Source organism: Halyomorpha halys, unplaced genomic scaffold (assembly GCF_000696795.3).
Source record: "Halyomorpha halys isolate HHAL.00 unplaced genomic scaffold, Hhal_1.1 Scaffold18.1, whole genome shotgun sequence".
In the NCBI taxonomy this organism is placed as follows: Eukaryota; Metazoa; Arthropoda; class Insecta; order Hemiptera; family Pentatomidae; genus Halyomorpha; species Halyomorpha halys.
In genome coordinates, this window is record NW_027114407.1 from 1,327,652 (window position 1) to 1,344,248 (window position 16,597).

The 16,597-nt window shown below is 27.8% G+C and overlaps 2 protein-coding genes and 1 long non-coding RNA gene across 5 annotated transcripts in view; 1 reads left to right on the forward strand and 2 right to left on the reverse strand.

Moving 5' to 3' along the window:
- Nadk2 (NAD kinase 2, mitochondrial) overlaps positions 1-2,470 on the reverse strand; it is a gene marked incomplete in the record, with an annotated part of 11,767 nt that extends 9,297 nt beyond the window's left edge. Inside the window, 2 exon segments of the mRNA XM_067051601.1 lie at positions 667-925; positions 2,239-2,470. Of these exon segments, the coding sequence (XP_066907702.1) occupies positions 667-925; positions 2,239-2,278 (299 nt within the window).
- Positions 2,471-2,600: 130 nt separating this feature from the next.
- Positions 2,601-4,321, forward strand: LOC136796820 (uncharacterized). Its single transcript, XR_010844575.1, has 2 exons — positions 2,601-3,358; positions 3,442-4,321. It is a non-coding gene; the product is annotated as an uncharacterized lncRNA (long non-coding RNA).
- An 842-nt stretch (positions 4,322-5,163) lies between these two features.
- Positions 5,164-16,597, reverse strand: part of LOC106680565 (WD repeat, SAM and U-box domain-containing protein 1) — a 22,655-nt gene continuing 11,221 nt past the window's right edge. For all 3 annotated transcript variants that reach the window (XM_014420364.3, XM_014420355.3, XM_014420372.2), the window contains 6 exons: positions 15,421-15,518; positions 13,814-13,904; positions 13,472-13,569; positions 12,624-12,735; positions 11,761-11,880; positions 5,164-10,244 (listed from right to left, as the gene is read on the reverse strand). In XM_014420364.3, the coding sequence (XP_014275850.1) occupies positions 10,096-10,244; positions 11,761-11,880; positions 12,624-12,735; positions 13,472-13,569; positions 13,814-13,904; positions 15,421-15,518 (668 nt within the window). In that variant the 3' untranslated portion in view covers positions 5,164-10,095. The remainder of the gene's footprint in view (positions 10,245-11,760; positions 11,881-12,623; positions 12,736-13,471; positions 13,570-13,813; positions 13,905-15,420; positions 15,519-16,597) is intronic.

The following is a 16,597-nucleotide window of genomic DNA, read 5'->3' on the forward strand; positions in this document are numbered from 1 at the left end:
ATTAAGTTTCATTCAATTTTAATATATACTATCCATGGTCAACTATCTTCTCATCATTAAAATTAATTATTAATTTCTAATCATTATTATCTAAGTGAAAACATTCAGCAAATTGTTTACAAGAGCATATAGACAATGTAACAGATTAATGGCAGTTATATTTACAAGTAAATTTATAGGGGACTAACAACACTAAATGAAAAGGATACAACCAGAACCTATATCTAGAAAATTTCTTCATGGCAGATGCAGAATATTACTGGATGGAAAAAATGAAGGAGAAGCTGAGGTTCTTAATAGTAAGAGAATGCAGGGAATGTGCCCAATATAAATCTAATATATAGCAGATTGGCAGATCAGGTAATAAGAGTACTGCAGTACTGAGTGATAAATAAACAAGTTGTCAAAATGGAAATTTAGCAAATTATCATAATAGTGTCAAACTACCAATAAACATCTAAAGTCGGCCTTGCATCATACTCAACGTGTTATAAATGACACTTCATAAACTTTCAATATTTTAAGCTCATTCAACATAAATCAATTATAACATAATTAAAATAAATTTCTATAAATTATTTTAACTATTCAATACTGCATATTAAACTATGACTTTAACAGTTAATAATGAAAAGGATCCTCGTGTAACATATTATTTTCATTTACCTATTAACTGTCTCTACTTCAACACCATGATTTTTGAAACAACATGCTATTCTCTCATAAAAATCATTATGCTGATGATGGCGTAAAAGAATTCTATCAAAGTCTGAGCCCCTTTTTTTAATTATTTGTTCAAGTTGATCCTTAGTGATGCCAGGACATAATGCTCTCTCTAGCTCATACCTAGTTCTTTTATTGATGATCAATACACGCTTAAAAGTAAACTTGTTTGCATTACAATAATTATGTTCTCTGTACCATCCTGAAAATAAAATAGAATTTAGTAGACAGTAATTTTTTTTTAATATCAATTAAAAATATAATTAATAAATTAATGTAATACTTGTTTCACTAAATAAACTTTCAGATTTTCACAACCTGGGCCCTGTTTCATAATGAAAGCTAATAGTATTAGTTTAAAATACAAGTCTAGAAACAACGTGGTAACAACACTAATACTTATTTTTTTCATAATAGGGAGTACTATTAATGATATTACAGGAGTTAATAAGTACTAAAATACAAGTTACTATTGTACAAGTCAGTTTAATTGTATAAAATTAAATCGAAAAGACTAATAGCATTAGTTTGTACTTTATTATGAAACAGGGCCCTGAACTCCAATACCAATTATGGCTAATGGTTTAAGCCTGGCTGCATATAGCATGCATCTCTAATCATTACCATTTACCCTCACAATCCAACTGGCTTTCTGTATCCCAAACTATCTGATCACATAATAGCAGCATTTCTGGTTGTGTAAGAATAACCTGATAGAAAGCATAAATCTGCATACAAACACTTCCTATCTAGAACCAAACTAGCCAGTTTACTCAAGTATCTTCTAATATTTGTTCAATGTCTGATTTTATTTTCTTCAAATTCCTCAATTCAGCTTTTAAAGATGTATTTAAAACACTATGTTTCACATTCTTCAACATAATTATATCAGCTTAAGCATTCTAATTTTAAGTTGACAGTATTGGATTTAGTATACTATCATAATATTTATTAATAAACCAAGTTTTGATAAATTACTACGAAATATTTATCACAAAGCTGTAAAAGTTTTTTGTTTAAATTAAATAAAAACAAAAACAATATCCAACATGCACAACCATGAATGAATTTAAAATAAAATATTAAGAGTCAACTTTGTTTTCTTTAAATTTATAAATCATGTTTGAATTGGGAATGAAACTGGCATAATCACTAAATAATTTTTAACTAATATCTACGATTGCAATTGGTAAAGTAATGTCTTTCAGGTGTGACAGTCATATTTGGCAAATTAATTCTTCAAGTAAATGAATAACAATAAGAATAGAATTTGTTATTTAACTATAATACTCAACAGTGCTAAGATGCTTTTAAAAAATTAACTAAAATGAGAAGATTAAAACATAGAAATAACAAGAGGACAACAGTTTAAATTGGTAAACAGTTGCAAAATAAAACCAAATATATATATATATATAAACAAAGGTAATAATTGCTCATACTTTAAACTTAGAATTCAAGTTAACATTATGTAATTAAAGTCTAACTAATAGAATTCACATTCACAATAATTACCTGTATTTAAATTCTTCTTCAATAATCTAAGGCACTTCATGGTTAAAACAGATATTTATTATTTACATAGCTACCAGCCAAACCAAATTCAAGCTATGCAATACTATGCACATGTATTACCTGAGTATCTCCTTTCACAAAAGCTTTGACTTTAGACCACTTGCTTCGATAGATCGATAGCCCAACTGATACCTACTACTCATCCGTTATGTAATCGTGATTTTAAATGAAATTATGGTTATTTAAATTATATTAATGAACTTTTTAAAACGAATTCCAAATTTTGGTTAGTCTTTAGTAAAATAATTTCAATGCATTGAGTAAACTATTTTGTACTTCAGTATTATGAGGTTGTTATAACTTTAAAATCGATTCATTAAAAAAACAACGACTGATAACTTTGTTATGCAAAAGAAATGATATTTAATTTAAAATGAAGCTATTATAACTGGTTGTTTGCTGCATACCTAGCTTACTACATGCATCACATAAAAAGTATTTATAAAATAATTCCTTCATTCAGGACCTTCAATATCTATCACACACGTCGATTATTTATCAGCTTCTACACAACCAAAGGCGGATTCCAACATGACTCAAAACTATCACCAAACCAGCGGGCGCATGGGGAGTATAAGATTTGGAACGAAAAGCCATACTTCTCACGAATCCGCCAGTTTCACTATAGTTCTGACTCGTGATGGAACAAATAAATTTGCAGAAAGTATTAAATATTTTTGTCACTTATGTCTTTTCTCAGTAAATGAACTAGACCTCTAAAATATAGATGTTAAATTATTTTTACCTATTTATTATTTAAGCTTATTCAAATAAAATCACATAAAACTTATGAATTCAACAAAACAAATATTGGTAGAAAGAGATACCAGATTATTCAAGACTAATAAATCATCTTCACCTGCTCCACCAATCAAATATTAACATAACTATAAAATTTAACAAATGAGAAAATGTATTTTGGGCATTTAACATTTTATAATAGTAGAATTAGTTAAATTGAATAGATAAAAATACATAAATTCGAACAGGCATCAGTTCCTGGCTCAGGATCAGAAGTGTTTCAAAAATATTCAAAAAGGAAACTTTTCATTCTAAGAATGTAAGATGTAATACAATGAATACAAAATACATCAATAAAAACTCAATCTGCAAGGTAATGCTTTTTTTTTTATCTCCTAACAGGTCATTCCTATCATAGAGATTTATCATAGATGTAACAACTTACCAATGTGGGAAGGCTGAATTTTCATTCCATGGGATCACCACAAAGTAAAAGTGAATAAGCTGGGGCCAGAATCAAACTCGCACCATTGCAGTTATAAGGTTGTTAAGGTGATGCCTTAACTCTCTCCGCTACAGCAGCCAATGTATGAGGTACTGAACTCAGCTCTGGATGCTGATCACATCAAATTCTTGCATAATGTTTGGGAAAGAAAGAGTACTAGTTTACCAATAACTGAATCCAAGACCCTTCCATCATAGATTATATTTGTACATGTTTTAACAGCGAAAACATTGTAACTCCTCTTTATCGAGGTTAAGTGAAAATAATTTCCCAGCCTCTCTCAAAGGTATTCATATAAAACTTATCAAATAAGCTGTTGAGTTTTATGTTGACTGCACTACAAATCACTGAGAACAAAATTTCATTTTATTGCACAGTACGAAATACTTTTCTGGTCCATTTTACTTCTATCAGCAATGAATGCCATATTTATTTTTAAACAAATTAAATAGAGATGGTCAGCTATGGCTTAAATGTTGTTTGGTTTCATGTGACTTCACAAAGAATAATCAGTTTTGCAATGTAAATCATGTTATGGTATGGAAAATATAACTAGAAAAGAATGTTTCATATAACTTCATTATTAAAAGCATCACTAAATAACACATGATTCTTAGCTCATCATTTTGCTATTTATGTTTAGAATAGTTGTTCCCAATAGGTTGTTCACAGACCATAGGTGGGCCATGAGTCCTTTGACTGGGCTGCTAGAAACATATTTTTGATAGGGAGAATATTTTAAATAATTCTTTTAATAAAGCGACTTGTTTAGTTTTACTAGACCTATTTTTTTTCTACTTATCAAAACTAAAAAATTGAGTTTTTTCTTAGATTCATGTGCTTGCACCATGACACTTTTATCCATTCATTCTTTAATTGTATTTCAAGTTCACTCATTTATGTTAAATATATATATATGATGTGTGTAGGTAAAAAAAACTCAATCAATTATGAGAATAATAATAATAACAACAAATAATTCAACTAGATTAATTAAAGTAATTTGATTAAGTATGCCCAAAAAAGAAAAAGCAATGATTAGGAGAAAAAAAAAATTGTCTTTGTCAACAACTTTTATTGACAAAAAATAATATATAACAAGCGTGATAATAGAGCACTAAGTAAAAAATTATATAATCACAATTTCCAATACAATAGGTAAATCCTGCTTATATTTTTCATCTGCAGCTGCAGTTGTGTTACTATATATTTATAACTTCTAAGATACCCAATGCACTTTTAATTACAACTTTATAAGGCACTTAGATTTCACATGAAACTCATAATACTAAAAAAAATATATCACAGAATCAAAAATGAATAAAAATCATTTCATAAAGAAACAAATGACAAACAAAAAAGACTAGGATAACACTAGCGACAACTTATATTATTAACATAAATAATAATATACTACACTACAAAAGTGATTCATGTTAACTATTTAATAATATAATATAATGAGATTGTTATAACACTTCCTGAATAAACGCTTACATCAGTTCATACAATGTTAATAAGGCTTTTAAACATTATTGCATTTTTGTATTCAGGTAATAAAACTTGTTTCAAGTATGTTATATTCAATTAACATTTCTATCCATGCATATTTACTTAAGACACCTGTTCCAACAATATTCAGAATTATCATTAAACTGACAGCGAATGCTGCAAAATTATTATCTGTTTGGTAATAATTTTGAATCACATTGGAACAAACCTATAATTATCTAAATTTACAAAAAGATGAGTCAATTTCATTATAATTATATGTACATAATAAATCAATAACAAACAACGGGTTACAATAACGGAGAATTCAATTTTTTACAAATTACTATAGAACAAATAAAATAAAAATAAAGAAATAGCTTGCTGCAAAGGCATAGATGAATCTGAAATTTCACAAATATGTACGAACTATATAAATAGTTTTGAAGTTTCATTTTCATTAAAACTGAATCCTCATTATTACTAATTGGTTTAAGCAATCTTTATTTTATTACAATAAATTATGAAACAATAGATAAACAACTCCTAAACTTTCATCAGTGAATGGTGAGTTAGGTTGTGGAAGAGGGAATGTTGGCAATACTGCCATTTTTGAGGCCCTTATTTGGTGATGGCTACTTTGGTAAGATAAAATTAAAAAGTTGCTATTAAAAGTATTAACAAAATAATCCAGCATCGTCTCACTACAAGGAAAAGTGTCTTGTTTATCCATACTGACATTACGAAAGTAAAGGTGTCTTGTTCATCCATACTGACAGTATTAAATGAATTAATTTAATTAGATGAACAGTTTCATCAAACCCAATCAAATAATGAATAAATCATCAATCGCTTTTAATAACCATCAGATAATGACAGAAAACAAACCGAACATTAAATTAAAATGGAACTCGATTAAGATGAAAGTAATCACGGCACTTTTCATTTGCATAACAACTCGAGAACTCATAAAATTTTTTTAAAAAATCAATTCAAACTAAAACAATGGGTCTTTATAAATAACAATTACCACAATAGCACAATACTACATTATAACCAATGAACTTACACAAACTGATGACATTTTCTAATATTTACATTTTTATAAATATAATTACAGAAATTGACATTATCTCTAAAATTAAAGCTGTTTCCAGACTCATGTTTCATAATGATTTTTACTTAGATTGAATAAACTAACAATAATAATTAAATTTAATTTTCTGCTTTAATATGGAACTTAAAACTAAAAAAATTAAAAAGCCACATAATTATTCAGCTAATATAAGCAAATAGCAACAAGCAGTTTAATTTTTAGAACTGTTTCAAGATAGAATTATGAATTTAAAAAAAAAAAAAGAAAATTTAATACTTGTTGGATTTGAAAAATAAATAAAAATGAAAGTTAAGCAAATAATGGTTATTAGCTTTTCAATTAATCAATAAATCACTCTTTAAAACGCACAGACTCCTTTAATTATGTTTTAATGGTGCAATTTCTCAAATTACAATTCCAAAAAGTGATAAGAGGAATAAAATTAAGGTTTAGAAAAAAAGCAACAATATAACTATTAGCCAACTCTAATGAGGTGAATGATAGCAATATAAATAATTATTGAAAAAATTTTAATTCAAAATATATTATAAATTAAACCTACGATTAAGATATATTAAGTCCAAACATTGCATATGATCAATTATAATTTTTCTATAATAACACTCAAGAAGCGTAATAATCTAAAATAATGTCCCTTTAATGATAACACCAGTAGTCAATTCCATGAATTTCGAACACATACCAATTTCAAAATATAAAAGAAGAAAATTAAAGAGGGAATGAAATGAATTTCCCCAAAATTAGAGAATGAAATTTCAGAGACTAACAAAGTTAACATATCCTATATTGTGATTGCACAAACATTAAATTAAAATGTATGGGATTTTTAATTAGTAAAATCACAGTTGGTTTATTTAACCTTGAACCATAATAAGGATTGAAGCAGAGTGAAACAACATTGAAAAAAAAAAAAAAGAGAACAAAAATAATATTGAAACTCGTCTTCTTACAGAAATATTAAAAACAAATACATTCAAATGAAAAACACAATTTTGAAAATGTCTAAAATTTGACATCAAAAGAAACTGAAGCTGCAGTTCTTAAGTTGATATCACTGGAACTAAATTCAAAACGATCCTGGCAGTGACTGATTCTTTGTTTTATTTAAACTTTTATAAAATACTATTATAAAAAAAATATATATTGTTCCTCTTAAATTAAAAGAAATAATAGCTACACACTTCCTAGTGTCATGGTTTCATATAGATAAAAATCCCAAGAGAGATTGGCCCAATGGTAAATATCAAATACCTTCTCCTATTTGAAAATTTGTCTAATTCTACACTTGTCGATATACTCTATCCTGGCTAAATTAAATTAAAATGACACATTGTAATCATAGTATGAAAGTCTGTAAGAAGCATTCATATATTTAAAAAAAGATTATTACATGAAAAAAAAAAAGTTTTAGTTTGTCTTTATAAATTTTCAGATAGGAGATATTGGCAGGTCACCGCCATTATATATTTTATTGCCGTATAAAATACTATATAATTACAGCTCTGAAAAGTCACAAATATTCCAAATTATTTATGATCTATTCTTCACATATAATCTATTGTTTCACTTTTTCTTTCTTAATCAATACACATTATTTATAAAACAAAGTTCAAAGTTAAAATAATTATTTTATGCCCAAGAACCACATGAGAGAAAAAAAAAAAAAGAAGAAAACTATTTCATAACTAAACATCGTTTAATACTGAATTAAATTGAAGATATATTTTGGTCCCTTGTTTGTAAAGATATTTAAATAAGTTTTCTCAAAAACCTAAAACATGTTACACCTTCAGAAATATAAAGATGCAAGTGCATGACATGAAATCCTTACAATTCAAGATTTAACAACATTTCTCCAAAGATGCAAAGACCATTGCTGTTCAACAGGTAACACTATATTACAAACAAAAAAGTTTTCTTGATTTCGAAGACAATATGAGCAAATCTAATAAAAAGTACAAAAATAGGTTATTTCCTTATTGGATATGTAGACATTATTAAGGCGTTTTTCTTTATTGTAATTGTACATTTTTAAATTTAGTTACGACTAAGCCATAAGTCAAAGTGTAACAAAAATTTTTAGAATGGTAGTTTGAAATGTTTTTATCAAGTCGATAATTATGAGACATATTATATAATTTCAATAATTCCTCTTTCATAAACATTTATGTTAACATGATTTGATATTTTAAAAATGAAAATTTATTCCCACTGGCATAGGCCAATGAAAATGTTGATGATTACGTTTTCATAATTAAAACAACAAAATAAGATTGTAAATTAGAATTCCCTTCAAATAGAAAACCTGAGAATTAATTCTATTCATAAACATGAACTAAATTATTAATTCACGATGTTTTTCTATCATATATACACTATGTTTCATTAAAAAAAATTCCTTTCTTTTTGGATATTAATAACAAAAAAAAAAAAATTGTAACAAAGCTCCTATTTATAAAAATTTTATAAATGTATTGTATTTGTAATGCTCTTTTTCCTCAGTCCCAACCACAGTCACTGGTTTTCCTACCAAACTTTATCTGTTATAACGATCTGATTATCTCACATAAAAGTCTGAATTAAGTTATTTTTATAATATATCTTATATTTATAATGTTTTGTTCTATAAATTGGTGACAGATTGACAGGTTAAACATAATACCTCTAGGAAACAACAACAACAGCCTAAGGAAAATAATTCTAAGAAATATTCAATAGTTGTTTAGATTATATATTTATATGAAAAGAGAGCTGTTTAGTTTTCCAGTTATAATTTTCTCCTCATTTACTTTCATATTTTGAAAAACAGTTCGTGAAATTGGCTTTTATAATAATAAAAATTGATTTAATTAAAGATTTGGATCAATTAGAATTAAATTTAAAAAATATTGCCATAATTAATGATCATAAAGCATCGAAAGAGATAGAAAATGAAGAAGGGAAAAAGAATGAAACTGAATCAGTTAACTGATATTTTTCAAGTGGTTCTTAATGTCTTTTAAGAAAAAAAATAATATTAAAACCAATTAATCAATTAATTTTTTTAATACCTTAAACCAGGACCATAAACTAGATAAGATTGACATTAAATAATTATTTTAAAAATATTTTATGATTTCCTGGTTATGGCATTTTTCTGATTGTAGCGGTCTTTTTCTGAGGGGTCAAGGAGAACATTTGATTATATTAATGTTATTTTTAATTTTAAATTAGAATAGTCTGTTAGAAAATAATTAACCAGTTTGGTTCTACCTAGTTGAAACTGCTAGCTAAATAGGTTTCTTCATTGATTACACCTGTTGTATCTAATAGCATGTTTAAAGAACAAGTACATTAAAATTTTAATTTCATACACATTTTAATATTTCTCTTACAAAATGATATAAGAAACAGTTAATTAGAAACATTTATAAAAATATATATATATATTCAATATCCAAATATAATTAACAATTCTCTAATATCGAGGTATTCAATTCTGTTATTGATTGATAATATATATTGTTTTAATAAATTCAATAAATTGATAATAAAAATCTAAGTAACTGTTATATATAATTCCTAAAGTTAAATAAATCGATTCATATAAAGAAAACAAATTTTTTTAAACATAATAATGATATTTCTAAAACAATTCTCAGTTCCTTCAATTTTTATAACGTTCTTTTTCAGTAGAAAAATATTTTATTTTATTTGCATAACATGATGGATATATGATGCCTAAAAAGGATGCCATATTTAATTAACTTCCTATAAAGGAAAAAAATAACAATTAACTAATACTCTATAGGTATATAACAAATTTGCTTTGCAAAGAAACTAACTAAAATACTTTTAAATTACGATGTCATACATTTTGTGTGCAACTTACATATGTATAACAATCACAGTGACTCCTAATCTATAAGTGAAGGCAAACAGAATAGATAAAACAATACCGTCGCTATTCTCGTAAATAATCTTTTATTCTGTTTTTCAAATCAACATCAGGCTCAAGCGTAACAGAATCAAAATTTTCATTTGTCATAGGACTCCGCTTCTCCCCGCTGCCTAACCATGCCTCAATAGCTGTTTTCTCATACCTGTAACCATCTAAAAGAAAGGTTAGTAATAAATTAATAACACACAAGAAAATATTTAATGTACTTTGATTATATTTTACTTAATCAACATGTTTTAAGATTCCCAGAGTCCAAAAAAAAAGTGTTTTCATTCTATTGTCATCGTCCCCATTTATGCCCAAGGATAGAAATAATGTTTTGTTTTTTTTATAAATGATCTTTATTCTGAGACCAAATCCTCAAAGAAGAAAAGCAAAGAACATAAAATGATTGTTTATGGTCTAGTTATGAAGTTTATATACTATAATATATTATCTATTATATAGATATTATCTATTATATATATGTATATATATTTTACTTTTGATTGGAAGTTTGAGATTCAAGGAGGTGAAGAAATAATTAATGTTTGAAGGAAGTTAGTAGAGAGATATTAAAATAGAAATAGGCGATGAATTCCAAAAGCAGGAATGCCCAAGAAAGGAACAGGTGGTCATGGAAAGAATAGAGAAAAGCAGTTCAGGGATATAAGAACGTTTATTATTTCTTAGCGATTGGAATAGGGAAGAACCAAGAAAGTATTGTCATTGGAATGAATTATGAAGCCAATTTAGGTTGGTATAATAGCCAGAAATATGCAAGTGTCTGAGAAACCTAAAGATAAATCTTATCAAGGACATCCATATAACAGGCAGTGATATATGATATGATGTGATATATGAGTGGGTTAGGAGTAAAGTGATGCTAGTAAAATTTTTCCTTGAAATCTACATGTAAATAAACGAGTCAATGGGTGCAGGAACAGTTTACTTCTGGGCATATTTCTTTGAAAAAAGTTACTTGAGCAATCACTGGAGAGCGCGATGGCACCGTGGTAAGACATGATGCTACCAAGTCCAAGGACCTGGGTTCGAATCAGGCTGGGCAGAAAATTGTTTTCTTTTACACTGTAGCCATGAGTCAACTCCGTGTGTTCTAGAGCCTTCCTGGGATCCATCCAGCCTCATAAATTGTGTACCCTTAATCAGGTAAAAATCTGGCGGTCGAGTGTGATTCTGACCAAATCACCTCCTTGCACAACCGTAGGTCTAGTAACAGCACTTCCTCACAAAGTATTGAACCCCTAACCCTTCATGGGTTGTAGTGGTACAGAAATAATTTTTATTTTTAATTTTCAAGCAATCATTGAACTATCTTTGGCATTTTATATACTAATGTTAAAGTTTAGACATTAATTCAAAAAAGGCATCTGAAAATAATATACTAAAAAAGATATTAACATTATTGATGCATAAATGTATCTCTGGAAAGGAAAGGATTAAGAATTTTAATGAAACATTAGGGAGTGTTTATTGGTTAGTTCAGGTGAGGTATTTCAGGAAAATGGCTACCAAATGTTTGTGTTAATTTACTAAAAACTAGAGAAAATATATTTTATTGATAAAGTTATACATTCTGTATAAAGTTTTGTAGGGAAAATCGTACCAAAATAAACAAATTAAGAAAATAATAAAATAAAATGATAAAAGAGATAAAGTTAAATTCACCTGGAGCAATAACTGGATCTCGCATGATGTGTTGAGTGATGGGGCATATAAAGTCATGTGGGGGCTCCTCTCGCAGAGATTTTATTAGCCTTTCGATTTCTGCTCTTCTATTCTCCTCCACTAAAACATTTATAAAAAATGTAAAACAGTTCAAACTGCTCATTTATCTTTTTCTTTATATGAACAATTAATCTTATATATAAGATATAGTTTATTTTTCATATATCTATATTATTATAAATTTTAATCATTAAATAAAATAAACTACATTTTTCAATGTCTGTTTAGCCTATTGTCTTGAACAGTTGTTTTTGTATCTTTTTAGCCCTGATGAAGCCTTACAAAATGTCGGACAATAAATAGTTGGAAACTATTTTGTTCTTTTTTGACCGCAACCCGACCATCTTCTTCATATTTTACAGAATATTTTTAAAATATAATCGGTAAAGTAAAACTAAATTAATCAATAATTATATTAAATAATGCTGCCTAGGGTATGTATATGTATAGTTATTTTTTAAAATAAATTACATTCCTTATTAATTGATTTTTTTCACTTGTTCTAGCTAAATTAATTTTGTTATTTGTTAATCAATTTAAACAATAAATTTGTTGTGATGTTTACAAATTTTTGGCCCTTCAGATTACTTGACCCTGCCAAGCCTCATATATCGATTTTTTCAGGTTATAAGCCCTATTTTTCTTCACTTTTATGATTTTTTATTTAGTGGAAGCAACTTCATTGATCTTATTAATGCCATAGGATATTCATTAATGTTAACTATTAATGCCTATAAAATTTTTTAATAAAGTTGCCATTAAAATGCAAAATAAATTTTTGTCAAAATTTTATAACTATTTACCAATTCCAATCTTGTCCAATAATTCTTCAATCGGAGTTTCTAATATGTCTGAACTAGTTAGTTCTGCTGAAGGATTAATACCGCTTCGTTCCAACCAGCCTGCTAGTAGTTCCTTAAAATAAAAATTATCTTTAATCAGAAACAATTATATTAGAAATTAAAGACACATTATATGAATGCCCAAGTTACAAAAATAGCCAGTTGTGTTAAAGTGTTTACTTTTCTAGAGAAATATCTTTAGTGGACAATTTCCAGAACTTTATCCACATTGTTGGTTGAACTTTCACACTAATCCTTTTCAGTTTCCTCATGGTTCAGAGTAAAGTTTGATTAACACGATACTTAGGCATATGTCATTATATAACAACTTGAGTTGATAACTGCCATTATAAAACAATCAAGGAAAGATGTGGAGGAGTTCGAGACTACATGGTCCATATTGATATGTGACTGGTACAACTGTACCTGACTTCAGTTTAAAACCAAAATGCGAGTAAAGGAGGGCATTTTTCTTTTTGTTTTCTCTCTCTTAAGAAATATTATTTTTATCTATTTTTTAAATTTATATATATTCTTTTACAATTCATCGTAATTATCCACGATTGTTCAATATTTATCAGTTTTGTAAATAATAAGGGGTATCTTTTGCACTAGACTATTAGACAGTGTATGGATTAATGAACTTTACCATTCCAGACCATAATACAAGGACTGGTTTATTTAAAAGTCTGACAAAAGCCTAAATATTTAAAAATAAAAAGACAATAATCTTATCTTGGAAATTATCCACTTTACTAGAAACATAAAAAAAGAAAAATACACTATTAGCTGTAAAAAAAAAAATTTACCTCAGTAGGTTGACTTGGATTCAACCTGCTGGACACGAATAATTGGAATGAGAGATTTTTTGGCAATTCCCAAATAGATACACTTTTATCCATTGATCCTATAGAACAGAAATATGTCTTAAATATTGATAAAATAGTGAATACAAATTATAGATATTTCTCATTCTATATAATTAACCAGAGAGAAGTTTTATTAAATATCATTTTTATTTCAAATATTTAAAATAATTATGCAAAATGATGGATGAAATAAGTATATTCATATAAACCCACATCAATGTTTCTTGATTGAATCCATTAATTATAATATTTTTAAGTTAATCTCTAAAATGTTTAACATACCTGTCGCTAGTAGAGTAGCATCAGGTGAAAAAGCACAGCAAGTCATTATACTATCATGATTTTCAACGATGTGAAGACAGTTTCCTGAATACTGAATCAACAAATATTTATAATAAACTGAAGTTTCCTAATTTTTTTTTTTAACAATAAAATTATGTAAGAAAATAAAATTAACTTAGAAAAAAGATAATGTTGATTTCTTAGATATTTATTAGGCAGTGAATAAAATTGCTTCTACTGATTACCGTCTCCTAACCATCGAGGCATATTTAATCACATTTTTAAAAAAAATATAGTTAATACCTATGATTAACAATTGTATGTGGGAGTTAGGGACCTTAGTGAGTAAGCCAATGTAAATCCTGAACAAGGATCCAAGTTCAACTGCGATAGTATAACTATTATACTGGTATGTGGGAATTGGGGACCTTAGTGAGTAAGGCAATGTAAATCCTGAAAAGGATCCAAGTTCAACTGCGATAGTATAACTATTTATACTGCTATGTGGGAGTTGGGAATCTTAGTGAGTAAGGCAATGTAAATCCTGAACAAGGATCCAAGTTCAGCTGTGATAGTATAACTATTTATACAGATATGTGGGAGTTGGGGACCTTAGTGAGTAAGGCAATGTAAGATCCTGAACAAGGATCCAAGTTCAGCTGTGATAGTGCAACTATTTATACTGCTATTTCAGCCATGGATCAATTGTGGGCCACATTAACTTCTTGTAAGAAAGTCAAGAAATATTAAATCCTAACCAAATACTCAACCGAAGACCATTTGTGAATGATTTCCGTTCATACGGAAGAATTGAAACAACCACAATAATATGGGTAATTGTAATACCAATGCCCCATGTGGGGGAGAAAACAAAAGCACTCACACTCACTAGCGAGCCTTGGCCAGAGGCAGACATTTATTTCTCATCATCTACATTCTACTAGAAAAATGAGTGAGTAGAGTAGAGACACCTTGAAATGCCTCCCGGAACAGAGATGGGGGAGGAGGATTGGGAATGAAGAGAGGATAACCGAGCCATGGAGTAAGTCTACCCTATCAATATAATTTACACCATCATCACAAGCATTATCAAATCCATAGACCCATTTTTCAAAATTAGCTAACACGTCTGTTATTTCGGCCACCCCCTATTTCAACTGTAATTTATGCAATAGATTTTTGTTTAAGTTAATTATGTTTTATTTATCACAGTCCACTACAATCAAAGCAGCAATTCAAAAGTGAAGGAGTGCCTGGCATTTGGTTGAAGACGCATTTCATACATTATTATTAGTTAAAACTAACTTATATGTTAGCATAGCTTTTTAATTATTAAATATGAATATTATTGTGAAGATAAGCTGGTACAACTTGAAACGCCCATGTCAATAAAGATTTTAAAAGTAAAAAAGGGTTGAAAGTTTCTTTGAAATAATATAATTGATCTAAAACTGTTTTCATCAAGATAGAAATATGAGGTGAAAACTTGAAATGGTTCAAAAAATCAATATATCTAAAAGTGAATGAGTTATATGTAATGATACAGGAACAATTTTAGTTTATCATAAAAATAATAAATTTGAAAAGTTTATACTCATTATACTTACGGAATCCCATATCCTGCATGTTTTATCAGTAGAAGTAGATGCTAGCAGTTCTGCCAGTTTTGGCGAATATCTTACACATGTTATATTTCCTCCATGTCCTCGAATAAAAAAATTAAATTTATGAAGTAATTTTTATAGTTGTATATTTCTATATATTTACATGAAAGAATTTATATATTACATTTATTGTAGGAAGATGGTCCAGTTGGTGGTCAATAAAGGTATTAAATAGAAGAAATTAACTAATTATTAGCAACCAACTTTTTGCCACATTTTTTAAAAAATCCTCTTACTAGTAATTTCTGACGAGCAGGTGGGGTAGGGGGGAGTTATCTATAGGTAATCAACCTATTCTTGACCATGGTGGTGGGTCAAATTTTTATTTGGTGGAAGCTACATAAATTAAAAGTCAACTGCTCAGGCCAGATTCGAATCAGTCGAAGTTAACAATCCAACCCCCTTGGCAACCAATAAATAGTTAATCTTTACTATTTTGCACCTTTGTTAACTGTCACCCAGACTATGTTCCTACAACCTATTACATACGGTTAACTATTAATCTTTTAATATATTAAATTTATTTTGATGATGATGTGCTTGACCGTAGATTAAATATTAGGAGATGATAGCGGTGTGGTTGGTCAGTGGAATAGTAATAAACACAAATATGTGGAACTTATTTGTGTTTATTCTTGTTGCTCTTCTCTTGTACTTATTATACTCCTCGTATATATTTATTTTTGAGTGATCTATGCAAGTAACTTCTTCTATTTAGTATGCTAATGGTTTTTATTAAAATTTCCATTAAATTATTTTTATAATGTTTTAGAGTATTTCTCTATCTTCAATATACAAATATAACACAAATATAACAGAACTAATATCTTCATAAAATCGATAATTTCTAGTATATTTAAAAATATCATTTTTTTACATTCCTAGTCTTGACTAATTATATATAATCGATTATTTTCAGGTATAAATTATTTTCTGATGATTAGAAAATAAAAAATTAACAATCTATTAATTAAAAATTATGAGAAATAATAAGTTGAAATTAGAAGCCAGTTTTCATCATAAATCAAATATTCAAAAATTATATTATTAAATAACAAAACTTAAATATCTCCAGGTACGAAAGAACAACACAACTACAGATGAAATATCCGATTCTTTA